At 41.7% G+C, this 24,247-nt stretch overlaps 2 protein-coding genes across 3 annotated transcripts in view; one reads left to right on the top strand and one right to left on the bottom strand.

Moving 5' to 3' along the window:
* On the top strand, positions 1 to 16,017 carry LRRC39 (leucine rich repeat containing 39). Its single transcript, XM_084757269.1, has 9 exons — positions 1 to 165; positions 2,915 to 3,108; positions 5,848 to 5,953; positions 7,382 to 7,538; positions 8,803 to 8,939; positions 11,070 to 11,215; positions 11,923 to 12,075; positions 13,392 to 13,528; positions 15,883 to 16,017. The coding sequence occupies exons 2-9, from the start codon at positions 2,996 to 2,998 to the stop codon at positions 15,900 to 15,902; spliced, it is 969 nt and encodes a 322-aa protein (XP_084613395.1). The 5' UTR covers positions 1 to 165; positions 2,915 to 2,995; the 3' UTR covers positions 15,903 to 16,017.
* The window catches only part of TRMT13 (tRNA methyltransferase 13 homolog), a 15,647-nt gene continuing 5,641 nt past the window's right edge, over positions 14,242 to 24,247 (bottom strand). The window contains exons 5-11 of one of the 2 annotated variants that reach the window (XM_084757264.1): positions 24,131 to 24,200; positions 23,891 to 23,997; positions 22,900 to 23,067; positions 21,714 to 21,786; positions 20,165 to 20,239; positions 17,138 to 17,573; positions 14,242 to 16,267 (exon numbers count right to left, since the gene is read on the bottom strand). In XM_084757264.1, the coding sequence (XP_084613390.1) occupies positions 16,072 to 16,267; positions 17,138 to 17,573; positions 20,165 to 20,239; positions 21,714 to 21,786; positions 22,900 to 23,067; positions 23,891 to 23,997; positions 24,131 to 24,200 (1,125 nt within the window). In that variant the 3' untranslated portion in view covers positions 14,242 to 16,071. Of the gene's footprint in view, positions 16,268 to 17,137; positions 17,574 to 20,164; positions 20,240 to 21,713; positions 21,787 to 22,899; positions 23,068 to 23,890; positions 23,998 to 24,130; positions 24,201 to 24,247 lie in introns of those variants that run through there. The other variant, XM_084757265.1, reaches the window with a different exon arrangement.

Consider the following 24,247-nt stretch of genomic DNA (forward strand, 5'->3'; position numbering starts at 1 on the left):
AGAACCAGGCTGACATTACTTTTCACTTGGCTACAGCCCGACAGGGGGTTTTTACTCATTTGGATCCACACTGGGAAAACAAACAAACAAAAAAGTCACCTTGTGATCTGTTTCTAGCTGAAAACCAGGGAGCTCTGGGCTCGTTGGCTGCAGTGTCCCCCGATGGTAAGTGCTTTTCCAAACAATTTTCCTCCTTTCCTTATCCGTTAATAAACTGCCAGTGATGATTTCACCGTGCGGGTGCACCGACGTAGAGCCGAGCTTGAATTTAACTTTTGAGCCTTTTACGGGGGTTGCAATCACTCATGTAATTGTTACCCTCTGGGACACAAGAGATGGGCTTCCCTCCAAGCTAGAATCTAAGGTTGTGTTTGTGTGTGTGTGTGTGTATGTGTGTGTGTGTGTGTGTGTGTTTTAACTTTGGGATGCAGACATCAATGTGCTCACCTCACTGCTATGCTAAGTGCGTCTCCTTCATGAAGATGTTAGATGCATGCAGAAACGCGCTATTACAAACTTGTTTTTTTTTTCCTGAGGCAGATCTGTCATTTTAAGGAAACTAATATTAAAGATGACTAATATTTAATGTCCACCTATGAAAAAGTTAACAAGTGAGAGTTTATATGTAATAAAGCAATACAAATGTGGAGATAGCTTGCATTCTCTAGATATTTTAATTTTATATCATTCAAAGTATTTAGCACACTCTCTAAATTTATTGACATCTGAGACAATAAATTATAGGTGACATGCCCAAGCAGTTAGGTCACCAGGACATGTTCTTCAAGGCTCTTTCCCTCCCTCCATCTCTCCCTTTCTTCTTTTATCCCTCCATTTTTACCTGTCTTCTTTTCTTTCCTTCTTTTGTCATTTCCTCCCTTCCTCCCTCTCTTCTTCCTTTCTTTCTTCTTATTTTGCCAGGGCGTTGTTATGTAGCCTAAGCTGGTCTGAAACTTACCATCCTCCTGCCTCAGGCCATGAACAGACATGTACTATTATACCTGACCCCAACGGTTCTTGACTGCAGAAAGATCTCACACTCAGCTCCTGTTTGTGGGCTCCGTGCATTCCTTAGATATAGCATCCCCGTCCTAGTAATTTTCTGCATATTGCCAACGACATAACAACTCTATGTTTTCTTCTAACAGCTTTTTTTTTCCTGTTTCTTTTTCTGTCTATCTCCATGCGCCTGAATAATTTTAATTTTAAACCTACAGTTTAGACAAAATTTGGCAAGCATCCTGGGCCTGCCAAATGAAGATATCCATGGGAAAGTAAAATTCCAGGAGGCATTTGTTTTATTATTGTTGTTGCTGCTATCATTAAGCTATTTTGAAAAAATCACTGTTAGGGGATACTTTGTTTACATTTCTACCTGTTAGTAAGTGGGAACATACACACCTTGTATGTCACCTGTGCTCTTCAAGAAAATAGTTACAGCCACCTTACAATCCCACCAGTACATAGCACCAGGGGAACATTCCTCTCACTCAAACTCTCATCAATAATTGGTAGTTTGTCTTTTATGATCAGCCATTTTGATATGGCATTATACATAGTTTATTATGGTTTAACCCATAGAATCTTAAGGCTAAGTACAGTTTATGCTTTTTGCCATTTGGATTTCCTGCCTTTTTTTCCATCTTATTGTTTTTACTTGATTGCTTTTTAAAAAATTTTTAAATGTTAAGTATAAACAAAGGGTTTCACCACATCATCTTGCTGCATATGTGTAGCACGCTCTGGTCACGGTCACACTTCTTGTGGCCTCTTGCTTCCGTATTTTCTGTCCTCTGCCTGAGACACTTCCTAATTCTTATTAGTACTCTTACTCTTTTTCTTAAAATTAAAAAAATATTTATTTATTATATTATTTTGAAACATATGTGTGAGTGCATTTCTGTGGAATCCTCTACCATATATGTGTGGGTATCTTTGGAAGTCAGAAGAAGGCATCAGATCCCTACGGAGTTACAGGCAGTGGGAGCCTCACGATGTGGATGCTGAGAACTGAACTTCTGTCCTCAAGAAGAGGAGAAAATGCTTAGTCATTGAACTGTCTCTCCCAGAGACAGGGTTTCTCTGTGTAGCCTTGGCTGTCCTGGACTCGCCCTGTAGACCAGGCTGGCCTTGAACTGACAGTGATCTGCCTGCCTCTGCCTCCCAAGTGCTGGGATTAAAGACGTGCACCTCCACACCCAGCCTCTTTTTTTTCCTCTTTCTTTCTTTCTTTCTTTCTTTCTTTCTTTCTTTCTTTCTTTCTTTCTTTCTTTTTTAACAGCCTTATTTAATTTTCTTGTGTGAAAGCCCTGTGTTATAGACACAGGTGGGGCCTAGGGCCTCTGCATGTTGTCAAACTCAGGGGCAAACCTTTACCCACTGAACCATCTTGAAGGTTCCAGACTTATGATCCACTGTTTACTCACTTTCCCATAGTTGGATGCAAGGCCAGTTGTAGGTTTTTCACTATCATGAATGACATGGTAGCAAAGGAAGCAGCTGGGGCAGCAGTTCCTGCTCCTGCTACCTGTGCTCTTTAAGGGTTAGTGCCCTCATATGAATACTCACATCATATTTTACATGGTTGAGAACAAGGTATGGCATGCAGATATGTGGAGAATAGCTGGGCGTGCTGGTGCGCACCTATGGCCACCTCCTTGGGAAGCTGAGGTGGGAGCACTGCTTCAGATCAGGAGTTTGAAGCCAAACTGGGCACCACAGAGGACTCTGTCTCTGAGTAAAACAGTGAAGGAGGAAGAGAGGGAAGAAGGGAGGGAAGGAGGGAGGGAGGGAGGGAGAAGTAAATAAATGTAGTCTTGGGAAGATACAGCTATCCCACAAACACTGCCATGACTGCTATGGTGCTCACTAATACTCTGTATCGCGATGGGTTTTCCTCCTCTGGCTCACTCAGGTCTTTTCCGACGTGGCCTATATGACTCAGATCTTCAGAACTTAATGAAGCAGATGATTGGACTACAATGTGGAAAAAATCATGACAGCAAATGCGGCTTGTCCTGGGGCCGTCAATGCCGTAAAGGAAGTCTGGGAAGAAAGGATAAAGAAACACAACGAAGAGGTGAAGCGAGAGAAGGAATTTCAGTACAAGTATGTTACGGCATTTTATTTTAGATCAGCGACAACTCCTAATCTCATATTTATAGTTAGATCATTTAGTAGGAGTTTGACAAATTTTTATTTTCTGGAAACTCAAGCTATTCTTCTTTAAGAAGAGTCGTTTTAATTTTATGCATATGAATGTTTGACCGCATGTAGGTCTATCTACCGCATGTGTGCAGGTACCCATGGAGACCTGAAGAGGGCACTGGAGCCCCTGAAACTACTGAGTTATGAGCTCTCATGCAGATGCGGGGTACTGAATCTGGGTCCTCTGGGTGGTCTTAACTATTGAGCCATCTCTCCAGACCATAAAATAGTCTTAAAGTTTTCTTTTTTTTTTTTTTTTTTTTTTGGTTTTTTCGAGACAGGGTCTCTCTGTGTAGCCTTGGCTATCCTGGACTCACTTTGTAGACCAGGCTGGCCTCGAACTCACAGCGATCCGCCTGCCTCTGCCTCCCGAGTGCTGGGATTAAAGGCGTGCGCCACCACGCCCGGCTTTAAAGTTTTCTTTATTATTATTATTTTATTATTTTTGCATGCACGTTTGCCTGCGTGTCTGTCTGTGTACCTCTTGCACGCAGTACCCTCAGAGGACAGAAGGGGGGGGTGTTAGAGCCCCTGGGACTATAGTTATAGATGACGATGAGCCATCACGTGAGTGCTGCAGATTTGAACCCCGGGTGTGCTGATTTGAATGAGAATGGCTCCCACAGGCTCATATGTCTGAGTGAGTGGTCCTCAGTTCATAGAACTGTTTGAAAAGGATTAGGGGGTGTGGCCTTGCTGAAGGAGATGGGTCACTAGGGGTTGGCTTTGAGATTTCAAAAGCCCAAGCCAGGCCCAGTCTCTGTCTCTCTGTCTCTTTCTTTCTCTCATCCTCTCCCCCCACCCCCACCCCCACGAGTCTGTCGCTTGTGATCAGGATGTAATGCTCTCAGCTAATGTTTATCACCATTCTTGTCTCCTTCCCACCATGATGTCCATGGACTAACTCTCTAAAACTGTAAGCAAGACCCAAATTAAATACTTTCTTTTATAAGGGTTGCCTTTGTCGCCGGGCGTGGTGGCTCACACCTTTAATCCCAGCACTCGGGAGGCAGAGGCAGGCGAATCTCTACAAAGTGAGCCCAGGACAGCCAAGGCTGCACAGAGAAACCCTGTCTTGGGTGGGTGGGGGGACAAAACAGGGGGGGGGGTGCCTTTGTCATGGCTCAGTTGGTCAAGAACTTGCTTTATAACCTTGAGGACCTGAGTTTGATTCACAGCACTCAGATAAAAGAGCCAGGCACAGTGGCATTCAGCTTGTAATTTCAGTGCCAGGGAGGCAGAGCTAGGCGGATCCCTGAGGCACACTGATCAACCAGTCTAGTGTAACTGGTAAGCTCCAGGATAATGAAAGATACTGTCTAAACGGAGGTGGATGAAGTTTTATATTTATACTGTCATGTGGCCTCTACACATTTGTGCATCTGCTCCTGTACAAACAAATGAATATATATACACATATGCTTTTTTTTTTTTCAAGACAGGGTTTCTCTGCCTTGGGTGTCCCAAGGCTTGCTCTGTGGACCAGGCTGGCTTTGAACTTACAGAGATCTGCCTGTCTCTGTCTCCAGAGTGCTAGGATTAAAGGCATGCACCACCACCCCCTGGCCACACATGCATTTAAAAAAAAAAAAAAAGAAACTTCTAGAGAAAGGTGCTAGGAGCAATAAGCAGGAAGATTACATGCTGCAAGGCTCGTCTCCAAGGCTTGACTGCCTTGGACCAGTACCTGTAATTCCTCAAACTATTATTTTTCTACAAGTTAATCTTCCCAGCAATGCATATGCTTGGCTTAGTTGATATGCAGAACTAAATAAGGGGGCAGCACTCAGGAGGCCAAGGCAAGCTGGTGTCTGTGAGTTCCAGGCCAGTCAGGGCTGTATAGTGAGAACTGCCTGAAGATGATGATGAAGATGATGATGATGATGATGATGATGATGATGATGATGATGTAACAGCAACAGAAACAGGAAGCATTCCCCGTGGTGTTATGTGATGGTCTTCAGACCTTCTGGGTTCTGGGTTCTAAAGAAATCTAGTAGTATATTTCCCTAGCATGCATGATGACCTAGATTCTATCCTCAACAGTGACAAAAAAAACTACAGAAAGATTATCACTTAATATCGCAAACACTTAATATATATTATATATATATTTTTTTTGGGGGGGGAGGACAGGGCTTCTCTGAGTAGCCTTGGCTATCCTAGGCTCACTTTGTAGACAAGGCTGGCCTCAAATTCATAGAGATCCACCTGTCCCTGCCTCCCAGAGTGCTGGGATCACAGGTATGCGCCACCACGCCCAGCTAGTACATCTTTTCTTTAGAACTTTAACTGCCAGGTGAAGACGAGAAAGTAACTTGACAAGGACAGCTCCCAGAGGAGTGACTACTTTTACAACAGGACATTTGTGGTACTGACCACATTTACAATCCTTGCAAAGCAACCTTTCATCTGATTTCTAACACCACTGGCTCAGTAGTTTTTTTTGTTTTTTGTTTTCAAAATCACATGTAATTAAATTCCACATTGTCTTTCTTCCCTTCAGCCCCTCCCATTCACCCTTTACCCTTTGCTCTCAAGCTAAGCGTGGCCTCTATCTAGTTCTCTCATTGTTGTCCTGACCCTTTTCAATGCTACTTTGTTACTACCTATGAGTAAAACCATGCTCTGGTGTCTCAGGCTAGTGCGCATCTGGGAAGACCGAGTCAGCTTAACTAAACTCAAAGAAAAGGTCACCAGGGAAGATGGAAGGGTCATTTTGAAGATAGAAAAGGAAGAATGGAAGGTAAGGAAGCAGTTTTTGATTGTCTGCCTTCACACCCTTGTGTGAACACCTGAAAGGATATGCTGAGACTGTATTTAAGACTAAGATAGTAGCCGGGCATGGTAGTGTACGCCTTTAATCCCAGCACTCAGGAGGCAGGGGTGAGGCCAGCCTGGTCTACAAAGCAAGTCCAGGACAGCCAGGGCTGTTACACAGAAAAACCCTGTCCTGAAAAACCAAATATAAATAAATAAATAAATAAGATAGTTAGAAATTCTCATGTGAATAGCACAAGTGAATTTGGACAACACGAACAATTAAAGAAAGTAAAGCACATAAATTTTTTTCTTTGTCAAAGAGTTTATTTGTTCCCACCCCACCTGAACTCAAATCTCTTGGGATATTTCTCTACATCCTTCTTTTTTGCTTTGGTTTTTTTTTTTTTTTGAGACAGGGTTAAAAGAAAACAAAAACAACTCATAAAATAGGCTGGAAGTGTTGATGTACATCTTTGATTCCAGCATTTGGGAGGCAGGGGCAGGTAGATCTCTCTGTTAGTTCAAGGCCAGCCTGGTCTACACAGTAAGTTCTAGGGCAGCCAGAGCTATGTACATAATCACATCTCAAAACAGACAAACAGGCCCAGAAAATACTTAATAATAGAAGTGCAAGAGAATTCAAACTACTAAAATAATTTTTTGAATAGTCTCATTTTCTATTCTCTTCTCTCTTCTCTTTTCTTTTTTTCTAATTTTATTTTTTGCTCTTTTAGACAAGGTTTCTTTGTGTAGCCTTTGCTATCCTGGAACTAGCTCTGTAGACCAAGCTGGCCTTGAACTCAGAGATCCACCTGCCTCTGCCTCTCTAGTGCTGGGATTCAAGGTGTGTGTCATCAAGGCCTGGCCTGGAATATTCTCATTTCTCGTTATGTATGTGCTCTTGGATAGTCTAGTACAGCACAGTCATTCATTAGGACAAACTTCTATGTGTATCCATTATTGGTCAACATACGATATTTTTGCTTATTATACTATGGATGAGAGTTGAAGATTTAGTAATTAATAACAAAGAAAATAAATAATTACTTGTATAATAAAGTGACAATACATTTTTAACAATTAAAAAATAATAAAAGTCAAGGTTTTCGGAGTAGAAGTAGCACAAAGTACCCGGAAATGTTGCCCATTAAGGGACAACTAGGTAGATGGTCTGGCGCAGTAATCCTAGCACTCGGGGAGGCAGAGGCAGGCGGATCTCTGTGAGTTCGAGGCCAGCCTGGTCTACAAATCGAGTCCAGGACAGCCAGGACTGCACAGAGAAATGCTGTCTCAGAAAAAGGACAACTGTCCTCAAGTGCTTCCACAGACCCCATGGTGTCACAGACATGCAGAACCATGCTCGAATAGTTCAGGCGGTGCGATGACTGTACACATATTTTTTTTACTTTAGACTCTCCCCTCTTCCTTACTGAAACTGAATCAGCTACAGGAATGGCAACTTCATAGGACCGGATTGCTGAAAATTCCTGAATTCATTGGAAGATTCCAGAACCTCATTGTGCTAGACTTATCTCGAAACACAATTTCAGAGATCCCCCGAGGAATTGGTAAAGAGGACACTTATATTCCTGTGTGATTTTGTCTACCTGCCAGTGTGCATCCTTCTTTCCTCTCTCCCTCCTTTCCTCCTTCCTTCCTTCCTTTCTTTCAGTTTCCCCCCTTAAAATACATGGAATAGCCGGGGGTGGTGTTAGCACATGCCTGTAATCCCAGCACCCAGGGAAGCAGAGGCAAACAGATTTTTTAGGTCAAGGCCAATCTGGGTTACAGAGTGAGTTCCAGGCCAGCCAAAGGTTACATAGAGAAACTGTCTTGAGAAACCAACCCTCCCATCAAAAAATTACATAGAATAAAAGTTTGGGGTTTGTTTATGGGTTTGTTGTTGTTGTTGTTGGTTTTTTTTTTTTGGTGTTTTTATTTTTTGTTTTGGTTTTTCAAGACAGGGTCTCTCTGTGAAGCCTTGGCTATCCTGGACTTGCTTTGTAGACCAGGCTGGCCTTGAACTCACATCAACCGCCTGCCTCTGCCTCCCGAGTGCTGGGATTAAAGGCGTGCGCCACCACACCTGGAGAATAAAGTCTTATATTCATATATCTCTGAAACTTGAAAAAAAAAACTTAAACATTTCATCTAATTATAGTCTTTAGAGGATCCAAACTTTTGGAATTATTGGGCTGATATATAAAATTTCAATGCGAGAAAAGCTTTTGGGAATATTCTGTGTATTTTGAAAACAGCATTTATGCATTGACTATTTATCCTAGAACACACTGAAGGCAATGAAGTCAGAAGATTCATCAACCAGGGAGACAACGTTCCTAAACACACAAAAGTTCTCAGGCTCTAACTTACTGTTTATGGGTTTTGTGTTGGAGATCAAGGCCCGTTCTGATGCATGGAGGCAGGGGCCGAGCCATCCACAGCCACCTTGGTCCCCAGTAAAACAGAATGAATGTCCCACTGCTTCCCCCTTGTTTAAAGATGGGGAAAGGGCCTAGTTGGGCGGCCTTGTCAGGCCTCAGTGGGAGAGGATGTGCCAGGGTGGGTTGGTACCCATTAGGGAGCCTTGCCTTCTCAGAGGAGAGGAGGGAATGTGGGGAGAGGGGTGAGGGTGGGACTGAGGGGGGGAGTGGCTGTAATCAGGCTGTAAAGTGATTAAATAAATAAATTAATGAAAACTAAAGATGGGAAAAGGGAATAAAATTGAATTTGCCAATGTGATTTAGGTATGTAAGTAGTACTTAGTGGCAGGAAACGCTGAGCTCATCCACTTCCTGTTGTGTGTTGTTTGTTGTTGTTGCTGTTGTTTAGGTCTGCTCACTAGACTTCAGGAACTGATTCTTAGCTACAACAAAATCAAGACTGTGCCCAAAGAACTGAGCAACTGTGCCAGCTTGGAGAAGCTGGAGCTGGCTGTGAACAGAGACATAAGTGACCTCCCAGCAGAGGTCAGCAAACCTCAGTGTCCGCTTTGTTTTTCTGTTTTGTTTTGTTTTTTGGTTTTTTTGTTTGTTTGTTTGTTTTGGTTTTTTGAGACAGGGTGTCTCTGTGTAGCCTTGGCTGTCCTGGACTCACTTTGTAGACCAGGCTGGCCTCGAACTCACAGCGATCCGCCTGCCTCTGCCTCTCGAGTGCTGGGATTAAAGGCGTGCACCACCATGCCCGGCTCAGTGTCCGCTTTGTTTGCATCTACTAATAGCTTGCTTCCCAGGCATGTGCTTGTTGAAACACACACACACACACACACACACACACACACACACACACACACACACACACACACAAACCTGATAAGGCAATGTTATGAATTTTATTTTAGAAAAGAAATACTTAGTGAAAAGCATTTTCTACTGGAAAGCAAGTCTTTTATTAGGAGAAACTCTATTTAGCACAAAAGACTCCTCTCTTGTTTGTCACTGTTCTGCACTATTCGATGACTGGGTTTCTCTCTTTGACCTTTAATTTAAAATCTTACCATAAGGGGAATCCTGGGCTGGATAGTGCCCACTCATACAAGCCTGCTCATACATGCCTGCTCATACATGCCCGCTCATACATGCCTGCTCATACATGCCTGCTCATACATGCCCGCTCATACATGCCCGCTCATACATGCCCGCTCATACATGCCCGCTCAAACATGCCCGCTCATACAAGCCTGCTCATACATGCCTGCTCATACATGCCCGCTCATACATGCCTGCTCATACATGCCTGCTCATACAATCCTGCTTACACATGCCCGTTCATACATGTCCACTCATACATGTCTGCTCATATAAGTCTGTTCATACATGCCTACTCATACATGCCCGCTCATACATGCCTACTTATTTTTGTTTGTTTGTTTGTTTGTTTTTTGAGACAGGGTTTCTCTGTGTAGTCTTGGCTGTCCTGGACTCACTTTGTAGACCAGGTAGCCTCGAACTCATAGCGATCCACCTGCCTCTGCCTCCCGAGTGCTGGGATTAAAGGCGTGTGCCATCATTGTCCACCTTAGTTTCTCTCTTAACCCAGCTATCACACAAATAGTTGAGACTGTTTTCCATCTGTTTAAAAATAAGCTTCATGGGCTGGAGAGGTGGGACTGTACCCAGGTCTCCTGAGTGCTGGGGACGTAGCTCAATAACAGAGTGCTAGAGCAGGTAACTTGCGGATGTGGCAAAGATGGAGTCAGGATAACACAGAGGGTTAAGGACAAACTTACACTGCTCAAGATTGGGTTGTGAAGCTTATTTTACTTTTATTTATTTTTGTTTGTTTGGTTTCTTTTGAGACAGAGTTTCTCTGTGCAGCCTTGGCCATCCTGGACTTGCTTTGTAGAACAAGCTGCCCTTGAACTCACAGCAATCCATCTGCATCTGCCTCCCGAGTGCTGGGATTAAGTGAAATTTTTTTTCTTTTAGATTTATTTATTTATTATATATACAGTGCTCTGCCTGCATCTACATGTGCAGGACACTATTACCACATAGGTCCTGTCAACCCTGGTCTCTGGTTGTCTTGGAAGACAAAGTGTCTTTAAATACAAGTTTTCATTTCATTTTCCTTTTGTCCAGGCCACTCAATTTTCTTTTCTTTCTTTCTTTCTTTCTTTCTTTCTTTCTTTCTTTCTTTTTATTTCTTTCTTTCGGCAGTGTCTTTGATGCCCAGGTCCTGTTATCCTTTTTTTCCTTCTTTCTTTTTTCCCCCCGATATTTCGAGACAGGGTTTCTCTGTGTAGCCTTGGCTGTCCTAGACTCACTTTGTAGACCAGGCTGGCCTCGAACTCACAGAGATCCACCTGCCTCTGCCTCCTGAGTACTGGGATTAAAGTAGCACAACAAGTGTTCCTAACTACTGAGCCATCTCTCCAGCCCGGTCCTGTTATTCTTCTATTTTATTTATTGTGGACTCCTGTGTGTAAACAAAGCTAAACCAAGTGTCGTGCCAGAAGTTATTGTTTCATGTGTGATTTACCATGAGCTATTTAAATAAAGCTCTTGGAATATGAATTTTTATGTTAAATAACTCATGTGTGAGTCTTCTAGTAATGCACTTTGTGGACAATTATTTTAAAACCCCACTTTCTTCTTTAGCTCAGCAAACTGTTAAAACTCACTCACCTTGATCTGAGCATGAACCACTTCACTACAATCCCTTCTGCTGTGTTGGACATGCCTGCCCTCGAGTGGCTGGATATGGGAGGCAACAGCCTTCAACAGCTTCCTGACACAGTAGAAAGGTAAAATAGACTTTATGCTCCTGACAGCTCAAAGCCACCTATGAAAAACAAGAAACAATATAAACCAAACAACTAAGAGACCATGAATAATCACAATGGACTACTCTGAAATTTATTTTCAGCAGATCTTTTTCATCCTATTGTGTAAAAGGATTTGGGGAGGGGAAAGACGACTTGCTTTTAAGACATCATCAAGAACATACCACAGTAACAGCATGCACCACTTGGTGCATGCCAGGCACTTCTGTTAGACTACAAAAAGATGAGGGAATTGATGCAGTTTTGTTTTTTACTTATGCCTGGGTCTCGGTGATTGGCATTACTTGGATTTGAACTCAGGGCTCCTGGCTTGAGTCTAAGATTGCCTTGCCCAGAATGGGTATATTAATAGTTCCTGATTTTTTAAGATTCAAATTAGGTGACATTTACAGCTGTTCATTTACAAGGCTCTGAAAAACAGAAGTATAAATGTTGATTTTATTTCTGCCAATGGATGAAAGCTAGTCTTAGTGAATTCCCTGATGTAGTTTCCCTGGCAACTAGGTAATAAGAAAGAATGAAGTCTGTTAAATCAATAAATGCATTTTATTAAATGTTAAATAATTATACATAAGTAAATTATTTAAATTAATTTAAAATTACATGGTACATTAAGAGGCCAGCCTTTCATATTCAAAGTGACTGATTGCAGAATTCTCATTCTCCAGAATGCAAAGTTTACATACATTGTGGCTACAGAGGAATGAAATAACATGCCTACCAGAGACAATCAGAAATATGAAAAACTTGGGGACTCTTGTTCTCAGCAATAACAAACTACAAGATATTCCAGGCTGCATGGAAGAAATGACAAATCTGAGGTAAAAAGGTGTGAGAGCACGGCCACTCTGATACCCAGAAGCAGAATGCAGCAAAACAGATTATGACCAATACACTTGGGTTGTGCTGTATATGACTGTGTGTGTACACACACACACCCCTACCTACCTTACTTTTGTGTATGGGTGTCTGGCCTGTGCACCACTTGCGCGCCTGGTACCCTTGGAGGGCATAAGAAGGCATCAGATCCTCTGCAACTGGAGTTAGAGAGGGTTGGACTCCCATGTGGGTGCTGGGAATAGAACCTGTATCCTGTGAAAAAGCAGCCAGTGCTCTTAACTACTGAGTTATTTCTCCAGCTCAAGAAAACACTTAAACATTTTCCCAAGGTTAGAATTTAATACTTTCATGAATGTGATTCATATAACATTGATCAAGCTTGTTCAAGAAGTAATTCTTGAAACTAAAACAGTACTAGGATTTATCAGTTTAAAGAAATGTCTTTTGTTGGTGACAATATTACAAAAAGTGTTTTAAAAAAGATTTATTTATTTATTATGTATACAGTGTTCTGCCTGTATGTAAGGCCTAAAGGCCAGAAGAGGGCACCAGATCTCATTATAGATGGTTGTGAGGCACCACGTGGTTGCTGGGAATTGACCTCAGGTCCTTTGGAAGAGGAGGCAGTACTTTTAACCTCTGAGCCATTTCTCCAGCCCCAAAAAGTCTCTTTATACTACTAACAAACCTCCTTTACAATATAAAACTCAAAAGAATATCACCATGTATTTATGATACAACTTGCTTTCACATTAAATACATGTTATAGCTGGGTATGAAGGCACCAGCACTTGGGAGGCAGAGACAGGCCTCTGTGAGTTCGAGGCCAGCCTGGCCTACAATGCGAGTCCAGGAAAGCCAGGGCTCTGTTACACAGAGAAACTCTGTCTCAAAAAGTCCAAACCCCCAAACCATGTTATGAGCTAATAGTTGTCTTTGTAAGCGTTAGGGGAAAATATACAGTTTCTTCTAGCAAGAAACTATAGATTCTCGGATATTAGATCCCAGCAAGATAATCTGTTATTGAAACCAGTTAAGAAATAGTAATTCTTGTGGTTTGGTGGTACAAGCCTTTAATGCCAGCAACTGGGAGGCAGAGGCAGGTGGATCACTTTGAGTTCGAGGCCAGCCTGGTCTACAAAGCAAGTCTAGGAAAGCCAAGTCTCCAGGGAAAAATTGTGCCTCACAAAACAAAAGAGTAATTCCATATGTTGTCATTTGATCATTTCCCAGGGAAATACATGTGCATACACTTGTATGGCACCTATAAAAACACTGTTTTCTGGTGACCTGCTAGGTTTGTCAACTTTCGAGACAATCCATTGAGATTGGAAGTGACACTTCCTCCCAGTGACAGCTCAGACGGAGAGGAGGAGCAGGAGTTATTTGGGGTTCAGTTCATGCACGCATACATCCAAGAGTCACGGAGAGCAGGTAAGTGATCTGAACACCACAATATTTTTGAAGAGTGTGTGCACAATTAAGTTCTATCTTTTCCATTCTTTTATGGCTTTCTCACCCTATGCTGTCTTTTCCATCAAACTGTGTTCATTTGGCCTACACTGAAGGAGGGGGAAATGAATTTTGATTCTGTTCATAATTTTGGTAAGTACTAGGTGCAAAGCTGTAAAGACAGCATTTCAAATGGATTGGGGGAAATGTTTCATGAGCTGAGCACTTGCCGCACAAGCACATGAAGGAAAACGTAGTTGTACTTAGTTCTCTCTGTAAACACACTTCTCCAGGGCTGGGATTCAAACCTTCAGCAAGTGCCCTGTCACTGAGATAATAGCTACCCCTTCAGCCTAGGTTTTAATTAGCTTATTTTATGTGCATGGGTGTTTAGCCTGCATGTATGTCTGTGCAGCATGTGCATGCAGTGCCTGCTACAGCTCTGATGCAGGGTGTCAGATCCCCTGGAACTGCAGTTAGATTGTTGGATGCCAAGGTCCTGTGGGAAAGCAGCCAGTGCTCTTAAACCCTGAGCCATCTCTCCAGCCCTCAGATTTGATTCTTGAAGAATCACTGCCTTTGTCTACCAAGTGGTGGACATGTCAGACTGAGCATGAGCAGACCTTGATCATCATCCTGTTTTTCTATAATCTACAAGTAATAACGAAAACATAATTTGACCCAGGAGTGAAAAATATTGAGAACATGGACTTTATTCAACACTTACCGACTATGAGGCTTAATATATAGATTACAACCACTTAATTGCATAATTTAGAATGAAGCATTTCTATAATCAAGAAAAGTTATAAAATAATACAAAATCAGAGGAATAAACCAAAGAATACTATCTGGTTAATAAAAGCAGTGAAATAATAATAATAGAAACAGAAGCATTGGCTTTGTAATTAATACAAATGTATAAAGTTAGGGATGTAAAAGGAAGATTTTAAGTCACTCCATGTACCAAATAGTTACTTTGAAAAAGAGTGCAACCAGGGAGAGCAGCGGCAGCCTTTCCACTGGGAGAAACCCTTCTCCAGTGTCAAGAGGCTGCTTAGGAATATTGACTTAGGAAGGAGCCACTGGAGCCACTGGAGGTCACAGAAGCTGGTGGGAATGACAAGCTGGGGAATGGTCAGCAGCAACGTTCAAAAGATTGTGGCCTAGTTCTAGGAAATATCAGCCAAGTAGGCGACAGAACTGTTAACTATGGAAAACAGTGTTTATGATGAGTCTGTCTCCATCTGGGCCAGCTGGATGCTGGTACCCAGGGAATGAGCTACTGAAGCTGGTGTGGTGGGTAGGGTGATGAGGGAGAGACTGAATATGAGCTACATCTTAGCAGTGAGGTTGATGTACCTCTGGGATGTGCATGATGCAGTAACTGTGCAGGTGAAGTTCAAGGGCGCTTGCTAAACATTAGTCTGAAAGTCCAGAAGTCGTGACACACATTAGTTCACATTAAGGCTCTTATGTGAGACAAGAAGAAAAAAAAAACAAGGTTGGGAAAACAGTAATCTTTTCTTAAGGATCGCACTTGAACCACAAACTTTTCTCCCTATAATGTACTCAGAACTATTATGATTGAGCAAATGGTTCATAGGACTGTAGCAGTGTAATTTTGGAGTATGTTGGATGTTTTCTGACACAACCAAAATTGTGCTTATTGTAGATTATTATTTTTTAACTATGGGCATACATTTTTAAATGATACAAAACAAATTTTGTGACACAAATAACATGGCATAGGGCTTTTTTTCCCCCCTTTTTTTGGCTTTTTGAGACAGGGTTTTTCTGTGTAGCCTTGGTTGACCTGGAACTCACTCTATAGACCAGGCTGGCCTCCAACTCACAGAGATCCATCTGCCTCTGACTCCCCAAGTGCTGGGATTAACGGTGTGTATCACCATTGCCTCGCGTAAAGACAATTCTTTTTGTTTGTTTTTCGAAACATGGTTTCTCTGTGTAGCCCTGAACTAGATAATTATCTAACAAAGACCTAAAGTAAAAAAAGATTATTATTCCCTTGAAATCATCTCTTTGGTTTTGGTGTGAGACTCTAGAGTGTACACACACAGCTCTGGCTCTGGAACCTCAAAGGTGATGCCATTCGCCAATTCCTACATTTGTCAGTGTCTGAGAAAATTATAATTATTCTTTCTAGACCTGTATTGGAAAAAAGCCTCAGACTCAGACTAATTCTTGTTACAAACCAGCACTGGCTATTACAACCAGAGCTAAAACAAAACAATAAAACCAAAGATAAGTTTGCTAGATCAATACACAGAGAGTTCATAATGTAACTTTGTGCTGCTGTATTATATGTGTTTCAGATGAGCAAGTCAACTGCTGACTCAAATGCCAATCTCTATACATTCTGAAGGAGAAAGTAACGTAAAGAGCCTTGTTGGAAGGGAATACCTTGAGAATTTGGTGAATATTTTTGTGAATATCAAAATATAATTTGAAAAGAGTTTCCATTTCTTTGCGGAAGACAAACGTGATGCCCGTGTTTCCCTTCACTAACGGGCTGTTTCCTGCGCTGACAGCTGAACAGGCACGGCAGTCAAGAGTACGTTTTCCAGAGACACCGATGGGTCTGTGTAGTAACGTAGGGCTGGCCTGAAGCCCTTCTGCTGCAAATACTGGAGCCGGCCTTGGTCAACCAGCAGTTTGCAAAGTTGTCCTATTTTCTTCTTTTCTTCTACAGTAAGAATCCTACATTGAAGACACACAAAAAATAAAGTTTTGTAAAAGTTCATAACAACTTTGGTCACTGCTATTTACTACAAAGCTGCTAATTAGCCAACAGAACACTAGGTGCTATGTCTCTTGCTTCCCAAACTTTTCTTTATGATCACAATTAAAACACATTTTAGCTTACTCTAAAATTAGACTGTAAGCCAGGTGTGGTGGCGCACGCCTTTGATCCCAGCACTCAGGAGGCAGAGGCAGGAGGATCGCTGTGAGTTTGATGCCAGCCTGGTCTACAAAGTGAGTCCAGGACAGCCAAGGCTACACAGAGAGACCCTGTCTCAAAAAAACAAAACAAAACAAACAAAAAAACCCAAAACAGAGTGTAAACCATATTTTCTTGACTATATTGTTGATAAGTCATCTTTAAAAGAAGGAATCCTTCTTCTTACTCAGTTTCCCTTTCTATACTTGATCTTAGTCAAAAGATTAAGAAGCAACTACTCAATTTCATTTTCGTTGGTTTCTCTTGCCCAAGGTCAATCACAGTCTGAAAATATTAAATGGAAAATTCCCAAAATGAACCCCTGGTCAAGGCATTCTGAGTAGCATGGTGTGTCACATGCCACCCAACTCCTTCCTAGCTGGGCAGTGAACCTTGGCCTAGCACATGGCCATCCGAGCATACCCACACTCAGTGGCTACCATGCAGCCATCTTGGTTATTAGACTGGCAGAGGAGGTAACTGCAATGCTAACATATGGGGGTCCACGGTATCCAAGGCTCTAGGCATCTGTGGGAGGTCCTGCAATATTACCCACAGCGGCCAGCAGGGGTCTAGTTTATGGTGATAAAATGCTCCCCTTCAGTTGGTGGGTTACAGCCATCACTTACCCAGGTGAACCATGGCCATCTGCGAGTCTGTCTCCTCCACCCTCATGCTCCTCGTCATCATCATCATCATCATCATTTTGATCATCTTTTCCCTTCGTGGTAACATCTGAGGCTTCCAGAGACGTCCTCATCCCACACGTCGCCCAACTACTCATTCTCTGGAAATAGTAGAAGTCCACTGCCCCAAGGCCGAGGGCCTGGAAGTACTCTTTGCCCACGTAATGTCTCCAGTCACACCTGTGGTGACAACAGAGGGCAATGACAATGCCAGCCACAGGGGTCTGTGTCTCCGGGACAATTTTTTCATTTCCTTCCTTGGCCGAAGTGTAACTGTCTTTTTCTGTCCTATCATTCCTCAAGCGTTTGGCTAGAGGCTCTTCATTCTTTTCCTCAAAACTGGCAGCATAGGTTTCAACCAAACATCGTAATGCAAGATCTGCAAACACAATCACATGCCCCCCCAACCACAGCATCTTTAAAAGTAAGTATTTTTTGATTCCGTAAGCAGTATGGCTAAACAAAACACAACAACACAAATCAGTTTAAAAACAACAACAACAACCAAAAACAACAAAAAAACCTACTTAGCTATATATTGTAACAATTCTATCAGATGTTACAATTTTTTCTCAAATTTGCCATCTTAATTTTTCTACTGATTTATTTTGCATAGAGTACTTCCCAATAAAACTAAAGCAAGCGTAAGTCCTATGATCTGAAAAACTTCTGTCCAACAATTAGCATTGCCTTTCATTTCTCCTATCCCAGCTAAAGTTATGAGCTTAGGAAACCCCAAGGAAAGAAACGAAGGGAGGTGATTTCACTTAGCATACTGACCCAGGTTCAGGAAGGTAGTTTTAGGTTTTGTTTTTGTTTTGTTTTGAGACAGGTCCTGAACAGCTGGTGTTGACCTCAGAGCCCTGATCCTTCTGCTTCCATCTCCCGTTTGGGATTACAGGTGTGTGCCAGCACAGCTGGCTAAGATGCTAGTCTTGAAATGTAGGCTGGTCACAACAAATAGTGATGAATTGAAAAGTTGAGAAAAGGGGATTTCAATATGGAAAGTAGGCTGAACAGCTTTCCTGTATGTTGGCATTTGCTCAGCAAATATTTGCTGAATGCTTTGCATGTACAAAACACTGAGGATGCAATGATTAAAACTGCCATACTAGGGGGCTAGAGAGATGGCTCAGAGGTTAAGAGCACTGACTGCTCTTCCAGAGATCCTGAGTTCAATTCCCTGTAACCCTTAAACCATCTATGATGTGACCTGATGCCATCTTCTGGCATGCAGATGTACATGCAGGCATAATAAAAAAATCTTTTTTAAAAATTAAAAACAACAACAAATACCCAACAAAAAACCAACCACCATCACCACCACTACCACCACCACTAACAACAACAACAAAAAACCCTGCCATACTAGGGGCTGAAGAGATGGCTCAGTGTTAAAGCACACTTAGGGTGGCTTAAAACTGTCCAAGGGATCCAATACTCTCTTCTGGCCTCTGTGGGTACTGGGCATGCAAGCACTGTATTTCCATACATGCAGGCAAAACATCTATACATGTAAAATAAAAATAAATAAAAATTCAAAAACAAAACAAAACAAAATTTAAAAACAGAATAAGCCCTCTAAAGTGCCATACTGGCAATATTGCAAAGTTCACAAATGTATGCTATAAAATTTCTATTTTCTCTGATTAGATTGCCATATCATACTAACTAAAAACAAATGCTCTTCTAAAATTTTTTACCCTATGACATAAAAATGGATGTAATTTATGTCATCTTTACACTAAATTTTAACTGTGCCAGCAACACTATTGGTAACTATTATTTGGATACAGCAATAGCTAATTTGGTAATTTCATAGTCTGTCTGGGGCTCTGTCTGTTTTCTCTCTCTCTTATGACAGAATGGACCTCATTATGTTGCCTACATTGTGCATAGACTCATCTGTGCATATGATCATTTAGCTCAAGTGATCCTCCTGCTCAGCTTTCTGAGTATCTGGGAATACAGGTGTGCCTCTTCACCCAGGTCTATCAACTATTACTTCCTAACAACATATATTTGCTGTTTTACTTACAGTTGGCTTAAAAATAATTTTAAGAAGTGAGAATAATCAGAGAAAAGATTAGAAGGATTAAGTTATTTCAGAAACAAAGAGGATATTAGCAACCTAAAGCTCTTTCATAGTGACCTTAAGGACCGTCTTTTTAGAAGGTACAAAGAGGCAGCAAAGTTACAAAGAAGTGGCCAAGACCATTCATTCAAATCAGAGTCCCTCATATAGCAAGCAATGTGTTAGCACATACACTGGTGTTGGAAAAAAAAAATCCCAGCACAGCAGAGTAATTGAATATTTAAACAGATAATTAAAAAACAAGAAAAAGCTATGCAGAGTATATTTTGATGACATTAAGGAGCCTCCAGAAACATGGAGAAAGCTGAGCTCAAGGGTGAGTAGGAACTAGGCCAATTCTTTCTAGTGGTGACAGTGGAATTCTAGGACTGGCTGGAGCGATATGGCATTTAGGAACAGACATAGTCCACACTGACCAACAGTAAACCTAGACGCAGAGTGACCGAGGGTTTCAAGAAGGGGAAGGAGACGGCGTGTCACAGACGGGTCTGACATATTAATAACGAGCACAGGGAGCCAAGAATGATGGAAGAAGCTGAAGGAATGGCACTGATGACGCTGGATCTCACGAAGAGAATCTGTAGCAGCGTGAAAGGGGATTCACACGGTGCGCGTGGGGACAGCACATAGGGACAGCGCATGGGGACAGCGCACGGGACATGGGAAGCTGCCGCTGTAGGGTTAAGGTCTTGAGAAGCATGGACTAAGTGGGAAGAGCCAAAATAGTGCGCTTCCCTCCCACCCCAGGGTGAAACTGGTTTAGGTTAAAAAGCTTTTACATGGGTAACGTGAGCACCTAAGTGGCCCTGAGGTGGGGGGCCATCCAGGCTGCAGTGCAGTGTGTCAGTCTACAGGTTCCTGTGTGTCCCACTTACCTGTGGCGACCCCACACAGATGCTTCCCAATTCCTACCACAGGCAGTCTTCCTTCCCTCAGCACAGGAATCCTGTCTGAGATGAAAGGAGGTAAGAATTAAGTTAGTTTGCTTATGATACAGAGTATTAGTCTGTCCTTCAAAAGGAGGGTTTTTAGAATCTTTGAACTTCAGAGATGAAAGATGCGAGACCAAGCAATTCTCACAGAATGCAACATACAACCTAAGAATGTGTCTGTGTTAATGGTATGGCACAGAAAAGTATTCAGGTAAACAGACAAGCAGCTTTCCCCTGACTCACTGCATAGCGCTTGCTGGCCTGGGATGGGTTATGTAGTCCAGGGGAGCCTCCTGCCTCTCCTCCCTAGTGCTGGAGTTACAGGAGTGCATGATACGTGGCTCCCCTGAAGCAACAGGACACAGTGACTCATATACAGATGCCTGGCTGCTTCTCAAGACTAGATTAAAATTCATGGATGGAAGGTACTTGCAAAGGTTCACATTATTTTCTTCTTAAATAATATGAAAGAGCCAGGTGTGCTGGTGCACATTTTAATCCAAGCACGCAGGAGGAAGAGCCCAGCCTTGTCTACACAGTGAGTTCCAGACAACCAGAGCTGCACAGTGGAACACTTGTCTCAAAAAACAAAAAAGAAGGGGCTGGAGAGATGGCTCAGCAGTTAAGAACACTGACTGTTCTTCCAGAGGTCATGAGTTCAATTCCCAGCAACCACATGGTGGCTCACAACCATCTACATCTGATGCCCTCTTCTGGCCTGCAGATGTACATGCAGGCAGAGCTCTGTATACATAATAATAAAGAATAAATCTTAAAAAAAAAAAAAAAAAAAAAACAAACAAACAAACAAAAAAGAAAATAAACAAAAAGCCAAAGGAAAATGTTAGAAAAAGTACAAATAAAAGGCAAATGACTGAGGTGTGTGTGTGTGTGTGCACATTTGTGTTCATGCATGTGTGCATGTGTAAATTACTTTCTTTGTGACAGAAATTATAAGGGTATATATTTTATACATTAGCTACACAGAGAATTATCTCATTTCCTTTAATGATTTTGATGGAGTTGTGTTACCTACAGTCTAAAGGCTAATTTCAACACTCAAAAGTTAATTTCTTTCTTTTTCTTTTCTTTTCCTTCATTTTTCAAGACAGGGTTTCTCTGTGTAGCCCTGGCTGTCCTGGAACTCATAGGCTGGCCTTGAATTTAGAGATCTACCTGCCTCTGCCTCCTGAGTGCTGAGATTAAAGGCATGTGCCACCACTGACTGGCTCAAAAGTTAATTTCTTTGAGACAAGGTCTCACTATGTAGCCCTGGCTGGCCTGGAACTCACAGAGATCTGCCCGCCTCTGCATCTTGAGTGCTGGGATTAAAGGTGTGTACCATCATTCCTGCCTTAGTAAAAATTAAATTTATTAAGTCATGTACACCAGTGTTAACAAAGCACAGGTCTGTGGAGACAGGATTCTAAGCAGCTCCCAGAGTCAGACATGTCTCCTCTGCCATAGAGCAATGGAAAGTCACACAACTTACTCAAGCACAAGTGTTGAATATCAATTTGAAGTCTTTCAAACACTGAGTTCTTTTTTCTGTGTTTACCATCTACCTGCAAAAACAGAACACTACTGAGTCTGCATCTTCAATGTATAAAAAGCCTTATGAAAATGTTTCTATTTGTTTTCAAAATTCACAGTAAATACACTTGATTTTTAAAGTTAAAAAGAGAATGAATAAAAACTTAAAAATGACAATACCCATTAAAGCTAGAAATTCTATCAGTTTTTACTACTACATCTGTACATTATCTCTCTTAAACATACAATTCCCAACCCATTCACAGAGAAATTAAGGTTCACAGATATTAAGTGACTATAGTCACTTGTCAGTCAGCATTTCTGTCTTTATCACCCTGGTGTGCTTGTGCTCTCTCTCTCTCTCTCTCTTGCGCGTGCGCTCTCTCTCTCTCTCTCCTCTTCCTCTGTACCTCTAACACAGAGCAGGGCAAAGCCAAGAGCACACAACAAGAGACCTTTCTAGGCCAGTTCTCTTTGCTGGTTCACACTGCCACATTCTACCTCATGCCATCACATAGAATTGGTTCCTTTATTATTTTAGGCATTTGGCTCCACTGGTTTTATTTCCCAGAATGCCCTCCACCCTCTCTAGCAAATGCTAACAGATCTTTCAAGATGTGTCAGAGGCACCACCTGGACTGCATGGTCATTCTACATTCTCTCCTGTGATAAAGCCTAGCATGCCACACTCTGTAGAACTTCCCCCTAATTAAATGTGTTACTTAGATATTTACCTAGCTCTCTGTTCTAAACACTCACCACAGCACAACTGCCTTACCAGTATCTATTTGCTACACAGTGCTTTTCCCTAGATGGTATCCATGAAAATGCTCAAGAAGTACTTAATGAAGAGCTTATCAGCAGTGTAAACTAAGGTTAGGGCGTGGCTTAAATCCTAGCTGAAGCCTGGTTCTGCTCATAGGTTTTCTTATCTCTGCAAACATTCTTAAAAACTCAGATCATGGTTTATCGATATTTAAAATTTTAAAAACATGCCTTCAGTTTAACCAGTATAATTGGAACCAAACAATAATAGCAAAAAATTACTATCACTATATAAAAGAGTAAACTTATTTTAAGAGACACGTTCCTATCATTTTTTTTCCTCCTGAAGAAAAATATGTTTGGTTAGTGGCTTTACTTACCTTGAATCTTGTGGTCACTTTTTCTACCAAGAGGAAGTGAACGTTCTCAGCATCTTTTAAGGCAATATCAACCCAGTGAGATAATTTCCCCTTTCCTGCTCCAAACTCAACAAAGCATCTTCTTGGACCAAGTAACTTTAATTTTTCAATGTTACCTAAAATAGAAGCCTGCAAACCCCATAAGGTTATTTTATAAACTAGACCAAAGGAATCTGACTCACATGGGAAAACAAGGTAATCTCTACACAAGGCAGAAGGTTTCACTGACCATTTCTGAATGGCTAACAAAGCTTTTCCTGTTACTTGCTTTAAAATAGTGCTCTGCATTCTGGGTCATACCAATGCTGAAATTTTTATTTTATGCTCATATATAATTTTGAATGGAAGTATTTTGTTCACTTAAATAAACTAAGCAATTACAGTCAGAGAAGAATGATAACTTCTTTCTTTTTCTTTTTAAATTGGTTTTTTCTTTTCTTTCTGAGATAGGGTTTCTCTGTGGAGCCTTGGCTGTCCTAGATTCGCTTTGTAGACTAGGCTGGCTTTGAACTCACAGTGATCCTCCTGTCTCTGCGCCACCCACCTCCCCACCCCCAAGTGCTGGCATTACAGGCATGCACCACCACACTTGGCTTTAATTGGCTTTTCAAGACGTGGTTTATCTGTGTAGACCAGGCTGGCTTTCAAACTCACAGTGATCCACCAGCCTCTGCCTCCCAAGTGCTGAGATTAAAAGCATGTGCCACTATGCCTATCTAGAATGTTGGCTTTTTTAAAAAAACTGTATTTATTGTGAGCACACATACATGTGTATGCCTGTAGAAGTCAGAGGACAATTTGCAAGAACTGATTCTCTCTTCTCTCCAGGTAGGTTCAGAAGGTCATCAGGCTTGGGAGCAAATGCCTTTATCTGATGAGCCATCTCCTCAGCCCAGAATGTTAGCATTAAACATATGAGCAAAGGTTGAGGTGACTGTGGTCTAAAACATACCTGCTGTTTCAGGTGCTTGACTGCACAATCACCATTTTTAGGGTCATTAAGGGTATCATGTAATGCTGGATGGGACATAATGTGATCTTCAAGTATAGAATTCAAGCCTGGGCCAAAAAGAAACATGATAGCTTAAGCAGCAAACCATGACCATTAAATAAGACTCTGAACAACAGAACAGAAATTCATACACCACCAAGTGCATCTCAAAGAACTGAACTTGCAACTTTAGGTACTTACCTTCACTTGCTTTTCTCAATTTCTTAATTAAGTTTTCCAACTGCTCTTCAGATAGAGAAGAAAAGGGAACCTATATACAAAAATAATACGAAATAATGTAGCCCAAACATACCTTAA

Source organism: Acomys minous (assembly GCF_964271855.1).
Source record: "Acomys minous genome assembly, chromosome: 14".
Classification (NCBI taxonomy): Eukaryota; Metazoa; Chordata; class Mammalia; order Rodentia; family Muridae; genus Acomys; species Acomys minous.

Excerpts from the sequence above, each read along its gene's own strand:
- LRRC39 (XM_084757269.1), top strand. The coding sequence starts at position 2,996 with ATGACAGCAAATGCGGCTTGTCCTGGGGCCGTCAATGCCGTAAAGGAA. Across the intron at positions 8,940-11,069 it reads TAAGTGACCTCCCAGCAGAG|CTCAGCAAACTGTTAAAACT; the intron begins GTCAGCAAACCT and ends TTTCTTCTTTAG. Across the intron at positions 12,076-13,391 it reads GAAGAAATGACAAATCTGAG|GTTTGTCAACTTTCGAGACA; the intron begins GTAAAAAGGTGT and ends GTGACCTGCTAG.